The 18,345-nt window shown below is 38.6% G+C and overlaps 1 protein-coding gene across 1 annotated transcript in view; it reads right to left on the bottom strand.

Moving 5' to 3' along the window:
* Positions 1-18,345, bottom strand: part of LOC311299055 (myosin-IIIb-like) — a 121,148-nt gene that overhangs the window by 12,094 nt on the left and 90,709 nt on the right. Inside the window, exons 26-28 of the mRNA XM_084422446.1 lie at positions 7,642-7,742; positions 7,127-7,173; positions 5,548-5,721 (exon numbers count right to left, since the gene is read on the bottom strand). Coding sequence (XP_084278572.1) covers positions 5,589-5,721; positions 7,127-7,173; positions 7,642-7,742 — 281 coding nt within the window. The 3' untranslated portion in view covers positions 5,548-5,588. The remainder of the gene's footprint in view (positions 1-5,547; positions 5,722-7,126; positions 7,174-7,641; positions 7,743-18,345) is intronic.

The following is an 18,345-nucleotide window of genomic DNA, read 5'->3' as shown; positions in this document are numbered from 1 at the left end:
GAAGGGCGGGGCAAGACAAATAATCAATAATCAGGTAACAAGAAGGGCGGGGCAAGACAAAATGACAGGAGAGCACATGGCAAACACATGACAAGCCATGTGCTCACACCAAACATGACTAGAACACAAGCACATGGCCAGTGAAACAAATCACAAGCCATGTGCTCACACAAAACGAGACATGAACACTCAGCTAATGAGAACACTCATAAGCCACGTGTTCACACAAAACATGACAACATGAAAGCACACAGCTAGTGTAAAACACAAGCTGTGTGCTACACAGTAAGAGACAAAACATGTCATGAAAGCACGCGGCCGGTGTAAACACGACAGAAGAGCGTACGGTCTGAGCGAACAAGACAGGAGACAGGAGACAAGAAGACAGGAGACAAGATGAGCAAAAGCTCATCCTGTGCGCTCATGACAGAATACAAACACGCGTAGCATGAATGTCCGAATCCCCACACAGAACCGAAACCAATCTAGACTGGTGTGCCGGGATCCAAACACCACGCCCCGCACATGTAACAAGGCATACAGACAAGAGAGCGCACGGCTCGAGAATGCTCGAAGCCGCACGCCCACACAAAGACATGACAAAACAGGAGTTCAGGAGCTCTGTCACAAAACCAAGACATAAACTAGACAGAAGTGACAGAACCCATGACAAATACAGTGGCCTCACAAATAATTTCGACACCGAAATCACACTTAAAAATGTCTGAATGACTTTGCAATAGATATAAAATAACAAAGAAAGTGTCAACAACTGCTTTTCTCTTCACTACCTTACCATAAATTTTGCTCAATGCATTTTAATCAACTGGGGTTTTGGTGATTTACATTAGTGGATGTATGAAGTCAGTTCTTCTGAAGGTCACACATACCCCTTTACCACCAGAAGGGTTCACGTTCTGCAGCCATAGCCTGTTCTCGACCAGGCTGGAGTCTGTCGCGAACCGGTTTAGTTTTTTCCGGAGACTTGAGGAACGAACACTGACATAATGGTGCTCTGTGTTGTTTACCTGGCTTTTGTAACATGTATAGTCTGTTTTGGTTTCGTTTTCATTTTTTCCCTGATTCTTCCAGCCCAGCTCAAAGTTTCCTGTGCCCCCGCTGGTTCCGCCCAGCTCGAAGTCTCCTGTGTCTCCAGAGTACCGACCCAGCCTTCCTCTACCGCCTCCTCTTCCAAGTTCAGCCAGCTCCTTGGCCATGCTTTCGCTGGTTCCATTCAGCCCCTCGGTTCCTCATCTGACACCACTCTATTGTGTGGATTTGCCTCAGGTCTTCTGTTCTCCAGCTCCGCCCAGTCAAGAGCATCCCCTGTCTTCGTCTCCAGCCGTCGATCCATTCACTCCACCTCTGCCCATCGACCTGTCGGCTCTGCCTTGGCTCCTCCCTCTCTCGGCTCCACCTGGGACCATCGTCCTTAGTCCTCTGGCACCTTTGCTCCACCTCAGATGCTCATCACTGCGGCTCCACCTCAGTCTCCAAGACCATCGGTTTCGCCCGGTCTTGATGGCTCTTCTTCTGCGCCCTGGGCTCCACATCCAACTCGCATAAACTGCCGGTACTCTCATCTGTCCTTTTCAGATATAAATTAAAACATAACTCATTGATTCACTCTCTCAAGCTGGGTCTCTCTAGTGTGCACATAAAGAGCAATATAGTGGAATGTTATTAGATTGCTCAACAATGCGCTAGCATTTCGCTAACCTGTTAACCTGTCATCTGTACTTGCCGTCTTTTTTATCTTGCATGCTCGCACCTTTTACAAATCCATCAAAACTGTGGTGAGTTGGATCAGTCAAAAAACACGGTGAGTAATGTCATCTTCTCCTGTTATTGTCACTTGCACTGCCTAGCACATGTATAGCACAGCCTTCTCTGTCAACGGCGAGGGTTTCACTTGTGATAAATGCAGGGAGATAGTCAGGCTGACGGAGAAGATATCAGAATTAGAAACACGCATCCAAACTTTAATCAAGGACAGTAAGAATGCAAGGGCTTTAGATACTGTTTTGGATGCGACCAGCTTAGCAAACCCTGTACATTGTTCGGTTCTGGCTGTAGAGCAGGGCAACTGAACATCAAACAGGTTCTCCCCACTCAGTGACACACCCACTGAGAATCCTGTTGAATGTGCCCTAGTTATTGGCGATTCTATTACACGGAACGTGAAAATAGAGACACCAGCCACCATAGTCACATGTTTGCCGGGAGCCAGAGCGCCTGACTTCAAAGCAAATTTAAAAGTGCTGGCTAATGCTAATCGTAAATTCTCAAAGATTATTATTCACATCAGCACTAATTATGTCCGACTTCGCCATTCAGAGATCACTAAAATTACATTATATAACATTAAAGAGGTGTGTGATCTCACAAGTACGATGTCAGACACTGTATTATGCTCTGGCCCCCTCCCTGTACACCGGAGTGATGAGATACTTAGCAGCCTGTCCCCAATTAATGGCTGGCTATCAAAGTGGTGTCCGCAGAATAATATAGGGTTCATGGACCAATTAATGGCTGGCTGTCAAAGTGGTGTCCGCAGAATAATATAGGGTTCATGGACCAATTAATGGCTGGCTGTCAAACTGGTGTCCGCAGAATAATATAGGGTTCATGGACAATTGGAAAAGTTTTTGGGGCAGACCTGACCTGTTAAAAAGAGATGGTATTCATCTCTCCTGGGGTCTTAAGAGTTGGACCTTGAATAACTGGGGCCCAAGTCAGGAAGCAGACAGACTGACTAAACAGCCCATCAGCTAGCTGTCTCACATCACAGAAATCAGTTAAATCCAAACACAGAGACTCTTTTACATGCTACCCTTGAGAGATATCATTAGGAAGCATGGCGTTAGCTTTTACTGTTATGCTGATGATGCTCAGCTCTATATATCCTCGCGCCCCTACGAAACTTGCCAATTCTCAAAATTAACAGAATGCATTCTGAATTTCTGAAATTCTCAATTCTGAAAAAACAGAGATTCTGATTATTGGACCAAAAAACCCCACACGTAGTAACCTAGAATACTGTCTAACACTTGATAGCTGCTCTCTCTGAAGTCTTCGTCGTCGGTTAGGAACCTGGGTGTGCTCTTTGATACCAATCTTTCATTTGAAAGCCACATTTCTAGCATTTGTAAAACCGCATTCTTCCATTCATCTAAATTACGTCATATGCTCTCAATGACAAATGCAGAACAGTTAGTTCATGTGTTCATGACCTCAACTAGATTGAGCTAGATTATTGAAATGCTCTACTGGGTGGTTGCCCTGCATGCTTAATAAACAAACTCCAGCTGGTCCATAACACCTGATGTACTCTATGCTAATATTAGTCTCTGTTTATCCTGAGGTTTACTGTAGTCAGCCGGACCCGGGCCATATCCAGATCAGATGAAATACCTGCGCCTAGACACGACCACAACGCAGCCCTGTAGTGTCAGCAGAGACTGTGTCAACTAAACAAAAGTTTTTTTTTTTTCACGACAAACAGTTTTTTCCTCTGTATCAAAATGTTATTAAAATGATTACCATTGACCATCACCATTTTCACAGATCCACGTTTTTCAAAAACTTGAAACCTACTTCAAAGTTTGCGTTCTCTGGCCACCAAAACGCTGTTGTCGTGTAAATGAACGGCCAGAACGTATTAAGAGTTTCTGTTTTTAGTTGAAAACGGTGTCATTTAAGCGGCCCACATAAGTCAATAACTAATGATTTTTTCAACCGAAATGAATCAATCAAAAACTTATTTAAGCTGGACAATGACTTTCTTCTAGAACTGATGTACATCCAAAACAATCTTTGTTGCATTTATTTCCTATTATCACTGTGAAGCTGCTTTGAAACAATCTGTATTGTAAAAAGAGCTATTTAAATGAAGGTGACTTGACTTGACTTAAAATGTCACTTGCTTTGATAAATCAATGGAATTCATCTATTTTTTAAAGTGTGTCTTTAGTGTCCAAGTACTTTTTGGGGCCACTGTATGTATATGGGTAGAAAGTCAATAGAAAGTCAGTCAAAAAATAACTGCTGTTGTGTCCTGAGTGACTATTATGACACCACAGGATGCCAACGTCTCCAAAATCAGTGAGCTCTGTCATTAAATTCTTCATTCATTCATGCCATGTGACATCTGCACTGTTTGTCATGTGTATTAGAGCAAAACGTGTCTGATCTGACAGTCTGCCACAGAAAACAAGACTACAATCACAAAAAGAGGTGGAAAAAAAAGAGCACGGAAATAAAGAGACAAAGCAGTCTGTGAGTGATTTGTTGTTTCTCTGAAGAGCAGTTTTGCTATATTTTTTAGTAGTACTCATTCACTGACACTAGTCCTGTGCCAAGGTCTGTTACAATTGTCAAAAATACCACCTTTCTTCTGTGGCCAGGTAATAATTCATCTTTGTAAAAAAAAAAAAAAAGTTCAGGTCTAAAGTCAGACTGGATGAGCCAAGCCAAATTAATTACGCAATAAATTATGTGAAGTTGTGCTATATTGTGATCATATTCAAGGCTAAAAGGGTCTGAAAGCAATCGTAGTATCACCTACCTATTTTCTCAATATAAAACATTTATATTTAACTTAAACATTGTTGTACTGAGCAAATGTATAATGTTTCAGACATTCATGATGATTATTTTCAGTACACTAACCAAATACTGGTACAAGAATATTATTAAATAAATAAATATGACTAATTTTAATAAACACTGGTGGCTGTTATCCTATTTCTGTTGCTATCTTTTAAAAAAGCAATAAGCTACTTGATGCCGAGCATGATTGAACCACGCTTCACGCTCATCAACACCCTTTAAAGACCCCATAAACGTCCGTCCGAAAACATTTTAATTTACTGGGATGGCATATTTTCTACTGAACAGGATGTTTGGGCTGGACAAATCAAAGGTCTTGTCCTAAAATAAGGTTATTATTATTAATTTAATTGGGTTGGGACACAAGTTGAAAGAGAAGAAAAGAAAAAGTTGAAAAGAAGTGTGCATAATTGTAATGAATGTACTTCAAATCTTAAAAGAATAATAATAAAAAAAACTGTACATGCAGATAATATTAATTAAATAAAATGGCACTTAAGTGCACTTAAAGAGAGTACAAAGTGTTGCAGTGTATAGAATGTGTACTTTTTTCACAAGGGTGTAGATGGCCTCAAAGCTAACAGCGATGCTTTCATGTCATCTTTAATCATGGTAAAATCATTGTAAAGAACAACCTGCAATGACTTATTGTCATTGCTTTTAAAGGAATAGTTCATTCAAAAATGAAAATTCTGTCATCATTTACTCACCCTCATGTCATTCCAAAACCTGTATGAAATTCTATATTTTGAGTAATGCAACCAAAAAGGAGACCATTGACTTCCATTGTATAGACAAATAATAATAATCTTTTTTTGGTGAACTATCCCTTTAAATACTTAGAATCATGATGTAACAAGTATCTAAGCCAATAAGTTGGTAATGTGTGTTTAATGGTGTACAGATGCAGTGGTCTGCAGTCTGTGGAGCTCTTACCAGCTGTCAGCGCGAGTCTAAAGAGGTGGGCGGAGCACAGCTCATCTGGATGAGATAGTGGGAGGGGCAGTAGAGTTTGGGGAGGGGCCAGATAAAACGTCCTCCTCAGGAACCGACTCTATTGTGGACAGTAGTTGATAATATTCATCCTCTCCATCCAGGAGCTTGATTTGCCTGAGAAATGAGAGAGAAACATGATAAGAGCCGCAGACACCTGAAGTCAAACAGCGTACGCTGTAAAAAATTATGCTTTATGTAATATCTAAATTAACTGGATCTATCAAGTCAAAATTATTCATTAATATAACTGAATTAACTGAACAAAAGTCATTTTTAAGAGTGAGATAAAGTAGTTTCTGGAGCTAAGTTATGGCTCCAACATTGACATTTTTTAAATCATTGTCAAGTTTTTACAGTAAAATGTATTAATTATATACTGGTGGAAATGTACAAATGTACTGGTGGACAATTTTCAGCCCTGCCTTGTATCACATAATAAGAAGGAGGGTATATTTTAGGTGCTATACTGTACTGGTTGTTATTTCCTTTAAAAACACATCCGAGATTGCACTTAGGCTGTGCTTTTATGGGGTTGATAAGAAAATTGTGTTTTTGTTTTATGAAGCTGTTTTAGAATATATTGTTAGGCGTGGTATAACTGAATGGTCTGGGAATCATACTGTGAAGTTGATACACTGATACAGAGCTCCACATTGTAAATTAAATGAGTTTAAGAATTCATTTATGGGTGTATCAGTACATATTTAAATAGTAATTCAACTTGATTGAATGTTTAAAAAAAAAAAAAAAAATTTTTATTGCTTCCTCAGTAGTTCAATGAAATTATTCTATGGTGAGGAAAATTAAGTGCAACACTTGAGCATAATCTCTCAACCAATATGAGATCATAAAATCTGTATGCATAATAATTATAGAAAAATTCGCAAAATACTGTTAAAATTAGTTTTTAAAAACATTCTAAAAATAGCAAGACATGTCAAATTCCCTAATTACATTGTAAACTAAATTGGCTGCATGTCTCGTTTCCATTACAAGATACTTTAATGACCTTTCAACTGTTACTCTTTCTCTTTCTTTTTCATGTCAGTCAGTTGCATTTGTTTCTGAAACACCTAAAAATTACGGGCGCTAAAATTAATAAAACATATTGCCATTTATTATTCCATTAGCTACTCTTTAACTGTGGAAAAAATACTAAAGTAACGAACTAAGAACAAGAAAGGTTTTTCGCAGGGGTTAAAAATATGAAATAAATAAAAGAAAACGCGAGAAACGGTTAATCCTTTAATAAAGAGCGCTGATATACAGCCTGCTCGAGGTATTAGAGGAACCAGGCTTAACTTCACAGACTGTGAGGTCACATATCTCACAATTAATACATGCATTCTTATATCACGTCTTCTCTCCTCCCAAAAATAATACACATAAAAAGGCTTCTTAAATAGCTCGCATTTTCAGCTGCAAATTTGCATGAGAAGCAAACAGAGCTGTGGTCTTCTCGGCTCCCCTCCTGAGCTGGTGGGGTGTTTAGATACGAAGAAGGAAAGCTGTTATTTACCCCAGTTTTCTGGGTTTCCTCTTGCTCCCCTGATAATCCAGACTTCTCTGCAGAGAGGACACAGAACCAGCGCACGCAAACACACGCAGACAAACACACACACACACACACGCGCTCGGAGTTAGAAAAGCTTCAGAAAAGACAAGCGCGAAAGCAAGGAACATGCGCGAGAGAATCATTAATTTTTAATTCAAAGTGATTTTGTGTTGAATGTGTGCAGATGCTGATAATATCAGAAGTCACAGCATAATTTTTCTTGATCAAAGCGCGTGGGGCTGAGGCTGATGAGGCAGGCATCTTGCTCGGCTTTGATAAACCACATCAATTATTCACCGTGAAGGGAGACATCCTCACATGAAAGCAACAGATAAAGCGCCAAAGCACATGGTGGAGACAACAGAACGGCAGAGCGGCGTGGGGGTGGGGGCTCGGGGGTCTGGCACAGGTAGCTTTAATTGTATTATCATCTGGAAACAAAGTTAGACAAAGGCTTCCATGAAAGGCTTTGAACTCACGTTGAGATGGTTGTAATAAAGACTGTCTTCCGGGCTGTTCAGGAGCTTGGGCTGCTGTCCTCTACGCCGAGGGGATCGGTGATGCAGCTTCACCGTTGGACCTGCGGGACATACACACACACACACACACACACACAAAAACGGGACGGATCAGTGACACGTCTCCCATTGTGTCGCCCTGAAGGAATTGTATAAGCAGAGCAGCACAAATAAAGCTGACAGCTGCAACATAAATACATCACATGCACACGCTTAACAATAGTACAAGGCGAGATTTTTACATTTTGGAAGGAAATGTGAGTGGTGTCCATGCAAAAGTTGTCATTGCAATACTGAGGGCGTTGTTATGCGGTTGCAAAAATGATCTGACTGATAATTAGGCCCTGTTTACAGCTGGTATTATGATGCGTTTTGGTCGATCGGATCACAAGCAGACGAGGGAGACACATTCCCGTTCACACCTGGTGTTTTAATCCGTCTCTTTTGTCCACTTTCATTCACTTCTGTCCTGATTTCTTCGAGGGGAGGGTCTATGGGAGGGTAAATGTATGTGTTTTTTCAGATCTTTTCGATATAATGGACAAAATAAGCTTGTGTAATTTACATATGAACGCACACGGAGACGACAGAAAACACATGGAGAGCATCAGCTTTAGTTTCTGCTCACGAACTGAGTGTGTGTTAGAAATCAGGAATGGTGAGAGAACATTGTGTTTGTTATGTTTTTCATCTTCAGCCGACAAAGATTAAATCTCGTCTGGCTAGAGCTCTTCCCATAATGTTACTCATTAGATCAGTAGACGGAGAGTAGATGGTCCTTTGTGTCTGTTTGAACACATTCGATCACATGACTACGAAAGCAATCTGGTTGAATGTGTTTTCAACTACATCTGGAAGTGCTTGAAAGTGGACAAGCTCCAAAACATTTTAGACACCATTTACTCCTGTATTTATCGTCGTCCACTTGTGATCCGATCGACCAAAACGCATCTTAATACCAGGAGTAAACAGGGCCTTAATGCCCCGATAAACTTAAAGCGGAATCAAAGAACGAACTGATGTGACGTAATTTCGAACAAAATCAAACTTTGTTTGTTTGTTCGATAACAGATAACGCTGCTCACGTATTTATTTACCCCTAAATGACGAACGGAAAAGAACTTCGGAGTGAGTATATCGGGGCATTTAGTCAATAGGCTTCTCAAATATAAGTCTATAACATGTTATACATTACTACATGTACTTACTATAGTAATAACAGTGAATTATGCATAATTACAAGTAACTAACCCTAAACCAAACCCGGTAACACTTTAATTTACAGTGTCCTTGTTACGTTACATGTACTTACCATAGTAATGACAATAAATTATGCATAATTACATGCAACTAACCATCAACCAAATCCTAATCCTACCCTAACCATATAGTAAGTACATGTAGTTGCTTAATATTACTCAGTACTTAAATATATAATTACACTGTAACACTGACAACTTAAAATAAAGTGTAACCCCAAACCCTAACTGTAACTCTATAGTAAGTACATGTAGTTAATTAAAATGACTAATTACTTATTTAAGTACAATATAACTATGTCACCTTAAAATAAAGGGTAACCAGATTTTTTTCCTCATCCATTTTATCCACTAGGAGAAAATCTGAAATATGATAGTTTAGAAAAATATTGTATAACCCTTCCACAACAAACCATATGATTTGAGGTGTGACGTATGACTGTAACACAAACGATGTGGTATTTTGGCTGCATTTATTTGATCAAATACAGTAAAAACAGAAATGTTGTGAAATATTATTACAATTTAAAATATAAAATTATTTAAAATCATTACTCGAGTCGTCAGTGTCACATGATTCTTCAGAAACATTCTAATATCCTGACTTGCTGCTCAAGAAACATTTATTATTATTACCAATGATGAAAACAGTTAAAATAAATAAGTAAAATAACAGTTAAATATATATTTATACAGTTTTGTATAAACTTGTAAACCGCTTTTCTAATAATTCATGTCATCACATAAGAGTTCAAGTAGTTTTAAATATGCAGTGTGTACTTTTCACAATCAAACACGAGGGCCAACTATCTGATCCTTCAAAATTCTATCGGATTACAATTATCGTAGATCAAACAGCAAGTCAGGAAGAGGAGAGAGAGAGAGAGAGAGAGAGAGAGTCTTGCTTCCTCGTGTTCACTCGTAACCTTTCAGATCTACAAACATGACAAAATGAGCAGAAATCCAGGACACCTTTCTACGCCAGCATGTATATTTAATATCTGGGCCTGTTTCATCTCGACGAGGCAGAGCTTCTCTACTCATCATCTTTCCAGATCCACTGTAAATCGTCTCTAAAACAGGGTTCAGTGATGTACTCGTTCTGCAGAACGCTCCGGAACAGAATGGCGTGATGGCTTTGAACAGACCGAAGAACATCTCTATCCTTCTAACACTTCAAAGCACTGAAGTTCAGTCTTTCTCTCGCTGGGTGTAATTCAGCTTTGCATAGATTTGACTTTCTGCGGCTTCAGAAATGTTTAAAGAGCGGGTGATGTGCTCTACTGCTGTACATCGATGCACTTGTTAATAATGACTGCACAGTTCTGGTCCACAAGTTCTCCAAATGGGTCAAGAGCGCTCAGTGTCACAAGAAGCTACTGCTTTAAACTTTAAATTCAATTTTTCTTTCTGCAAAAGTTGACTTTTCCCATCAAGGACCTGCAACCTTCCCACATAACAGAACTGCTCAGCAAGTCATTTCATGATTGTAAATCAAAATTCTGTTTGGACAGAAACTCTATGAGCGGAGATCAAACAGAGAGAGCATAACTGTTTAGAATAAAAATAAGAGATGAAAAATTTAAAAAACACATTTATGAACATATTTGTTCTGACAGCAATTCAGTAATTTCATCCAGATGCTAAACACACAGAGGAATATTCCCTACCACCAATAATATGGAATCAAATACTGGGAAAATTGATTCATAAAAATATATATTAATATTGAAACAATTAATTCATAAATTAAATATAGAAGCAATAATTACGGGTAAGCTAAATCAGAAATTTGTTAACAAAAAATTAAATCATAATTGACCGTGTTTCCTTTATTAACATGTGCCAGGTCTAACTGTGAACAATGCATCGGTTCACATTTGCACACACAGCGTATACTGTAGCACAAACAGTAAAACAATGGCACTAGCAATCAAACGGTTAACACAAATGTTATGTTTATTTTTACAATCTCTTTATGAACTTTTTGATTAGTCAAAGTGGTAGTTGCGTAGCTGTCAATGGAGGGACAGAAATCTTCATTGGTCATTTTTGGGTTGAACTAAAGGGTTTCGAATGAAGATTCATGTAAAAACCTGAAATGTGATAACGTGCAACTGAACTTGCATGTCAAGTGAATGCAGTTAAACCACTGAGAGAGCCAGACAGACAGAGAGAGAGAGAGAGCAATGCCTTTCAGTTGGATACTCTCCTAACACAGCCTTTAAGTAGTTTGACCTTGAGCTATTAGTGATATGTAAGTCCCACTACCACACACATGTGGGTTAGTGCCTGATCCTCCCCCTTTGTCTGGGAAATCAGCATCATTTGATCCAGAGCTCTCCCCCAGGGCTGCTGCTCTTCCTCTGATAGGCCAGCATCACACAAGCAGTCAAAAGCCATCTAAACGCTCTTCATCCCGCCTAGGGCCTGTGTACCACACTTCTGGAGCACAGAATCACACCCCAGACAAAGACGGGACAACACTCCATAAAATCAGGATAAAATGTAACCTTTTTTCTTAGAAAAACATTACAAAGAAATGTTTATTGAACTGGCCAGATCTTATATAAAAAAAAATGAAGCATGGGATTTATCTGAACCTTCTAATAATCAGGCAGTCACTTTATTCAAGCATAGAAACAGATGTCCGTGCTAACGTAAATAAATTGAAAACATTTAGCTAATTTTGAGAGAGAGACTCAGCATGTAAGGAAGAGACCATTTCTTGCACAGTTTGCATCTAGAAGTGGCTCTAAGTGCACTGAGAAAGGCCAGTTTCAGGCTATCCATGCAATATCGGGAGACAAATAATTGTGATATATCGATATATGTCTGTACCAACAAAAACCTATGGTGCAATCTATTAGCTATTCGTAAAGTTAAACCCCATGGCGCATGACAAAGCAAACAAAACCGTAAGACTTGTGAGCAATTATTTTGTCATACTTTTGTCAAGAAAAGATTAGAAAATATATTGGATGAGAATAATTAAAAAAATGTTTACTTCCTTGAATTTAATTATGTACTTCTTTCTTAAGAACTTAAGAATCTTTCAAACAATACTTCAATACTAAAAGCAAGAGCTGCTGCACAGTCTTCAACAATACTCACTGTAGTCAACTAGTCACTGGTGTACCTCAGGTTTTGGTGCTTGGACCTCTCCTCTTCTCAATAAACATGACATTATTGGGACTAGTCAGGCACACAAGCCTTGAATGACAATCCATACTCCACCATCACACATGATTCAGATGCTTTTTGGACAACTGTGAAGGACCAGGTACTGTCAATCAATCATTCCACCAAAACATGAGTTTTAAACTTTGTCACTCATGACCCCCAAAAAACCTTCCTGTACAGCAACAATAGAGTATGGCGGTAGCAATGCCAAGATCATGGGTCTGATTCTCTGATGAACTGAACGCAATGCAAGTCACTTTGGATAAAAGAGTCTTCCAACAGGGGTGGATCTAGAAAATAATTTATAGGGTGGCAAGGGGGTGGCATGAGGGCTTTGAGGGGTGGCAACACCAAAGCAAGCAAGCAAGCATTCAATCATCTATACTTAATCTATTCTATGTCATCTATACTTCATCTATACTATATGATTAAAACCAAAATACAGCCGCAAGCAGCAATCATCAGAGTCCCAGCACCAATGGCCCATGTGAATGACTAGCAGTTAGAAAAGTCAATTTTGAATCTTGACTTAAAGTTAAAGTTTGATGAAACAGGCAACAGTAACACACAGGTGTCAAAAGTGGAATCTAAAGAAATCACTCCCTCTTACTGTTAGATTAAAAGAGAAGTAAAAACAAAACCTGTACAAAAATGTTTACTTTTGTAGGAAATGTGATCATGTTTATGGTGTAGGCCTATGTGTGTGGACACATATTCAACATTTAAATTGAGAGGAATATCATGTCATAGGAAATCACAGGGCAATCTCAAATGAATGTGAAGATATTATTTGCAGCTCAAAACCTTCAAACCCTTTATCTGAAGCATTTATTTTTAAAGAACCCTTTTCGTTTTTATCATACATTTCTATAATAAGTGCAGCCTAACCTTATGCTTGCAGTTTAAGGGCCCTATTTTAACGATCTGAAACGCAAGTATAAAACGCGAAACGCAAGTAACTTTGTGGGCGGATCTCGGCGCTGTTGCTATTATATACAGGCGGGATAAATGACTCTTGCGCCCGACGCAAATCTAAAATGGGTTGGTCTGAAGTAGCTATATTACTCATAGGTGTGGCTTGGGCGTAACGTGAAATAAACCAATCAGAGCATCATCTCACATTCACATCACCTTTAAAAGCAGGCGCGCTTGTTCCATGGCGGATTGCTATTATAACGGCGGATTGCTATTATAACGGCGGATTTGCCAGGCTCACACCAGGAGCGGTTCACAGCCGAGGAGACCGACGTTTTCGTCAGGGCCGTAAAACACAGAGAAGTGACATTGTATGGGGATGGGGAGCCCGATCTCACGGGAAAACGTACAAATTCTACGAGGTGGCTTATTCGTACGAATTCATACGACCTGACTCGTACGAATATAGTACATATTTTACGAATTGGCCAATTCGTATGAATTCATACGAATGACCTACCCCTGACCCCGCCCCTAAACCTACCCATCACGTGGGTTTAGACAAATCGTACAAATTCGTACGAGCGAGGTCGTACGAATTAGCCAACTTTTTATCATTTGTACGAATTCGTACGAATTGGTCGTGAGATAGCGTTGGGATGGGAGAAACCTACCCAAATTAGCTTCGGTTAAACAGGCGTATAATAATTTGGGTAAATGTGTAAGCTAGATTTATGCCTATTTTTTCACATCTTCATGGACACCACAATGATTTCCCTCACGTGGAATATTTTTCCTTGTAATTATGTATGGTTTGCAAAAATGGCAACTGCTGCGTCTGTGTGTAGATGAGAGAAGCAAAGTGTATGCGCGTTGTGCACATGCTACACTATGGCCAAGCATGCGCTCTTAAAATAGCATCTGAACGCGCCACTGAAAACACGCCACTGACTTTAGACTAGGTTTTTCCTGGTCAGTGGCGGAATTGTTTTCTGGAACTGCAAAATAGCACCAGGGAACGTTTGCGCCGGAACACGCCTCCTCTTTTCGCTGAACCGCCCCCGGGAGTGCAAGTTCATTCCCTAATTTACCGCCGTGCGTCTGCCGAGGGAAATGTCCGCTTTGCGTCGGGTGCAAAATAGGAATGATACATGCTTCAGTGTACAAAGTCAATTGCTCTGGGTGCAAGATAGGGCCCTATGTGTTTTTTATATTATTATTATTCATACGACAACAGTAAAACAGTGTCTTTATAGAATTTTTATAATATAACATCTTGAAAAAGACAAATAAAATGGTCTCTTCATTTTAAATGGACAGCGATTTATTTTATGTCTGGCAACTTGGAAAATATGTTTTATTGGTGTATATTAAAGTGACATAATCTTTTAATGATCTATACGCATTTTGCATATTTCTATGTATACTAATTATATAAAAACTGTATTGTCAGTACACCATAGTGATACAAATGTATCTATCTATCTATCTTGACCTTCAAATTATTTTAAATATTAAGAAAAGACCTTGTCGGGCTAGGCTGAGTATTATTTATTTAAGTCACTGGATGGCAAGAAACAATTTACAAGCCATTGCATGTTTCTTATTGTGCATGTTTGTGCTGGGAGGGACATCAATCTCTGAAGATTTGCACAAATATAATCCTTTATTCAGGACTTATTGATTTGTCTTATAGACTGTTGGGTGGAAAAGAGAGAGAGAAAAAAAAAAGCAGTAATAAAATAAACCACTAAGGGGTTGAGTTTTATTTTGTACCATTTGCCTTGCACTTCATAAATGTTTGTATTTGATAGATAAAAAGGCTGAGAATTCTTCTCGGAGAGAGGTTTTAATTTGACAAGACTCAGGCCGCCTGTTAAAAAGCACCTCTAAATCCCTTGGAAATCAGAACGAGCTTCAGAAACTACATAAAAGAGATGCTAAAAGGGTTTTTAGTCGTATAAACGCGGGAGGCGTATTGATTCCCGTCGCTCACGTGCGTGATCACCTGACACGTCTCGGGCCGGGCCGAGCCGTCGGGGTTTGTTTGTACAGATGGAGGAGAAGGGCTGGATTGTAAGGCAAAATCATCAGCAGTGCTCTTTGATGTCTAAATGAAGCATGTGCAGACCAGACCATACACACACACACACACACACACACACACACACACACTGCTGAACAGAGATGCTGAGAAACAACACACACACACACACACACACACACATGCACGCACACACGCACAAACACACAGATAAAAGCACACAGAGACAACACTAAACCACATACCTATATACACACAAAAACCCCATACACACACTAACACAGGTCTGTCCTCTATAAGAGTGCATACAGACTGCATTCTTGAACCCTCCCAAACAAAGCTACTGAACAAAACTAAAGTGAGACACTCGGGAGGATTTCCAGGCCAATCTGGACCTATTCTGACATCAGGCTCTCAGTAACGTCTGATGATTGGAATCGAAACAGGCTTGTTAAAATCTAATCCCAAGTGCTTAAATTCACAAAGAACACACACACACACACAGACACACACACACACACACGCACGCATGTACACAGTAGTGAAAATCATAGATGCAATTATATTTTTATTAAAATTTAAAAAACATAAAAAAACAAATTAAATTTAGCACAAAAAGTATGCATTCTCAGATTTGTACTTTACAAACTTACACTAGCATTCAAAAGTTTGAGGTAAGATAAAACATTTTTAAACTCTTATGCTCTCCAAGCCTGCATTTATTTAGACTAAAAAACAGCAATATTGTGAAATAGTATTACAATTTAAAGTAACTGTTTTCTATTTTATATGATCCTTCAGAAATCATTATGATGATTTGATGCTCAAAAAACATTACTGATTGTTATCAATGTTGAAAAACAGTTTTTGCTGCTTAATATTTTGTAGAGACCATTAAAAATATCTCTCTCTCTTTCTCTCTCTCTCTCTCTCTATATATATATACACACACACACGTAACACACATCTATCCCTATAGTGTCTGTGGTCACAGGAAATCTGACTTTGATAAGAAGAGTCTTTAACTCAAACAGTCACACCTCAGGAGGATGAAGGGAAATCCACGCAACTCATCACCAAGACTTAAACCATAATACCATGGATGCTAATATGCTAATAGATGGGACAGTATAAGTAGTATCATGTTAAAGTCTCAGTCTGTTACTGTCCCGTGTGAAAGTACATCCTGTTAAACTCTGTTAAAGTTACTCTGTTTCTCACTGACATTAAGAGGATTTCAAAAGTTGGCAGCAGGTTAACTAAACTTTCCCACGATACAGTGCTCTGCCTAATCTCACCTACTGAAAACAGGTGGACAAATGAAGAGCAGTGTTTAGCGAGAGGTGGAAAGCATCTAATCAAAGTAGCTAACTACTAAGAGAAATAAGGTTTAAATGATAGAATTATCAGATTATGATTCAACAACATCTTAATTTGTACTACTGAAATAGAAACTTGAAATATTAATGGATTAATGAATCAGACTTCCTAATGCTTGCGCAAAATAATGCAATAAAACAGCGATTTAAAGTTTTGTCATGCTATATTGCTAGTGCTATTTAAAGCTCTTATGAAATCAGCTGTAAGATCTATTGATTTTTCACAGGTGTTTTACCTGTATTTTGAATTACGCATTGCCTTTTGCTGTGTTTTAGGGTTAAAGGAAATGTCTGTAACTGTAACATATAATGTCCTGGCAGATTACCACTACCCTATTCTGTTTTTCTATGCATTTTCTTTCTTACAATGAACCAACTAGGTAACAAGGGAAGCATTTAAAAAGAGATTCAGTTCTCAAATGATTCATGTGCTAGTCAGGGGTGTAACGGTTCAAATTACTCGTGGTTTGGTTTTTGTCACAGTTAAGGTACGGTTTTGTATGTGCTCCCAAAAGAACTACTGTCAATAAATAATCAAACTACAAGCAACAGCACACATAAATACAATAAAATAAACAGTGCTCCTCAGGTTATTTAGGTACATCTGTAAATATGTAGTAAATAACACTGCGTATAATATTCACTGTAAATTAAATAAAGATTCATCATTATTAAAGTTTCAAAAGCTATTCAGTCAAGAGCAGTGAGTGATTTGTCTTGTGTTGTTTGATTAAGGCGAGACACTACAGGTGAATAGGGTAAATAATAGATATCACCATGAAACTTCCTCTGTTGATTACTTACACAAGTATATATAAAAAAATGTCTTACAAGTTTTAGAAATGTGTATGTTTAATTATGCAAATTAGGCATTATCTCATTAAATATGCACGATTTTGCTTATATTTTCGGTATATTTGCCAGGTGCAAAATCCTTTTTTCATTTTGTTTACACACAAGATGAAAAAAAAATTCAGAGGGATTTCAGGATATATGCATTCATTACCAAGGAAATCAAAATATACTGTCCATAGCCTTAAAATATCGATTTTCGCCATATTTTTTTAATTAAAATGTCACATAAATCAGGCCAGGAATGATTTATTAACAAATCCCTCTGAAAATATCTTCAGAATACTGCTAAGTGCATAACTGGACAGTTAGGTGTACATAGGCTGAGATGTTTGTACTGGAGAATGACAAAAAAGTCATTTTGAGAAAACGGCAGTTAAAGATTTAAACAGCTCTAAATGAGATTTCGTCGTTAGCTTTAAATCCCCCTTTGGACATTCACGATTGGTTACTGATAGAAAAGGAAATACCCATATTTGGGTTACATAGCGTTGTGCAGGAGACTCAGAGCTTTACAGCGATACCGGTCACGACAGACTTCAGTAAACAGACGGATCTCGGCATGTCGTGTTGGAATGCTAACTTCTTGGTGAATTCGTGAGAAACTTACTGCCGCAAGTAAACAAAATGTAATAAAATAAACATCTTAATGTATATTTTCAGCGTTTTCTTTATAGCAGCTTGAAAGAACACATATTAAAGGAGTAAACTAGCCCAAAATCTCAAAACTGACCACTCCATGAAAAATCTATGTTTTTGCCTGCCGTGTATCGCCTTAACATTAAAAACACAGCCAGGAGGAATATTAGTCTGCTGTCACTTTAAGAATAATGCACTGATCCAATACACTGATACACGTGTTCTTTCTCGTCTGTTTGTGTTCACTTAAGACATACTATGTTTGCTTTGATGCTCCCCAAAATGGGTATGTTGAAAATGTTTGTGTGAATTTGTCCATTCAAGCGCAAGATTTAAAAGAGATCTCAATATTTGCACGCTGTCTGAGATATGGCTTTCTGTGTGCCATGTCTCA

The sequence above is a fragment of the Rutilus rutilus genome (assembly GCF_951802725.1).
Source record: "Rutilus rutilus genome assembly, chromosome: 10".
NCBI classification, from domain to species: domain Eukaryota; kingdom Metazoa; phylum Chordata; class Actinopteri; order Cypriniformes; family Leuciscidae; genus Rutilus; species Rutilus rutilus.
Note: the sequence above shows the minus strand (reverse complement) of the source record. Positions and strands in the feature narration are given on the sequence as shown.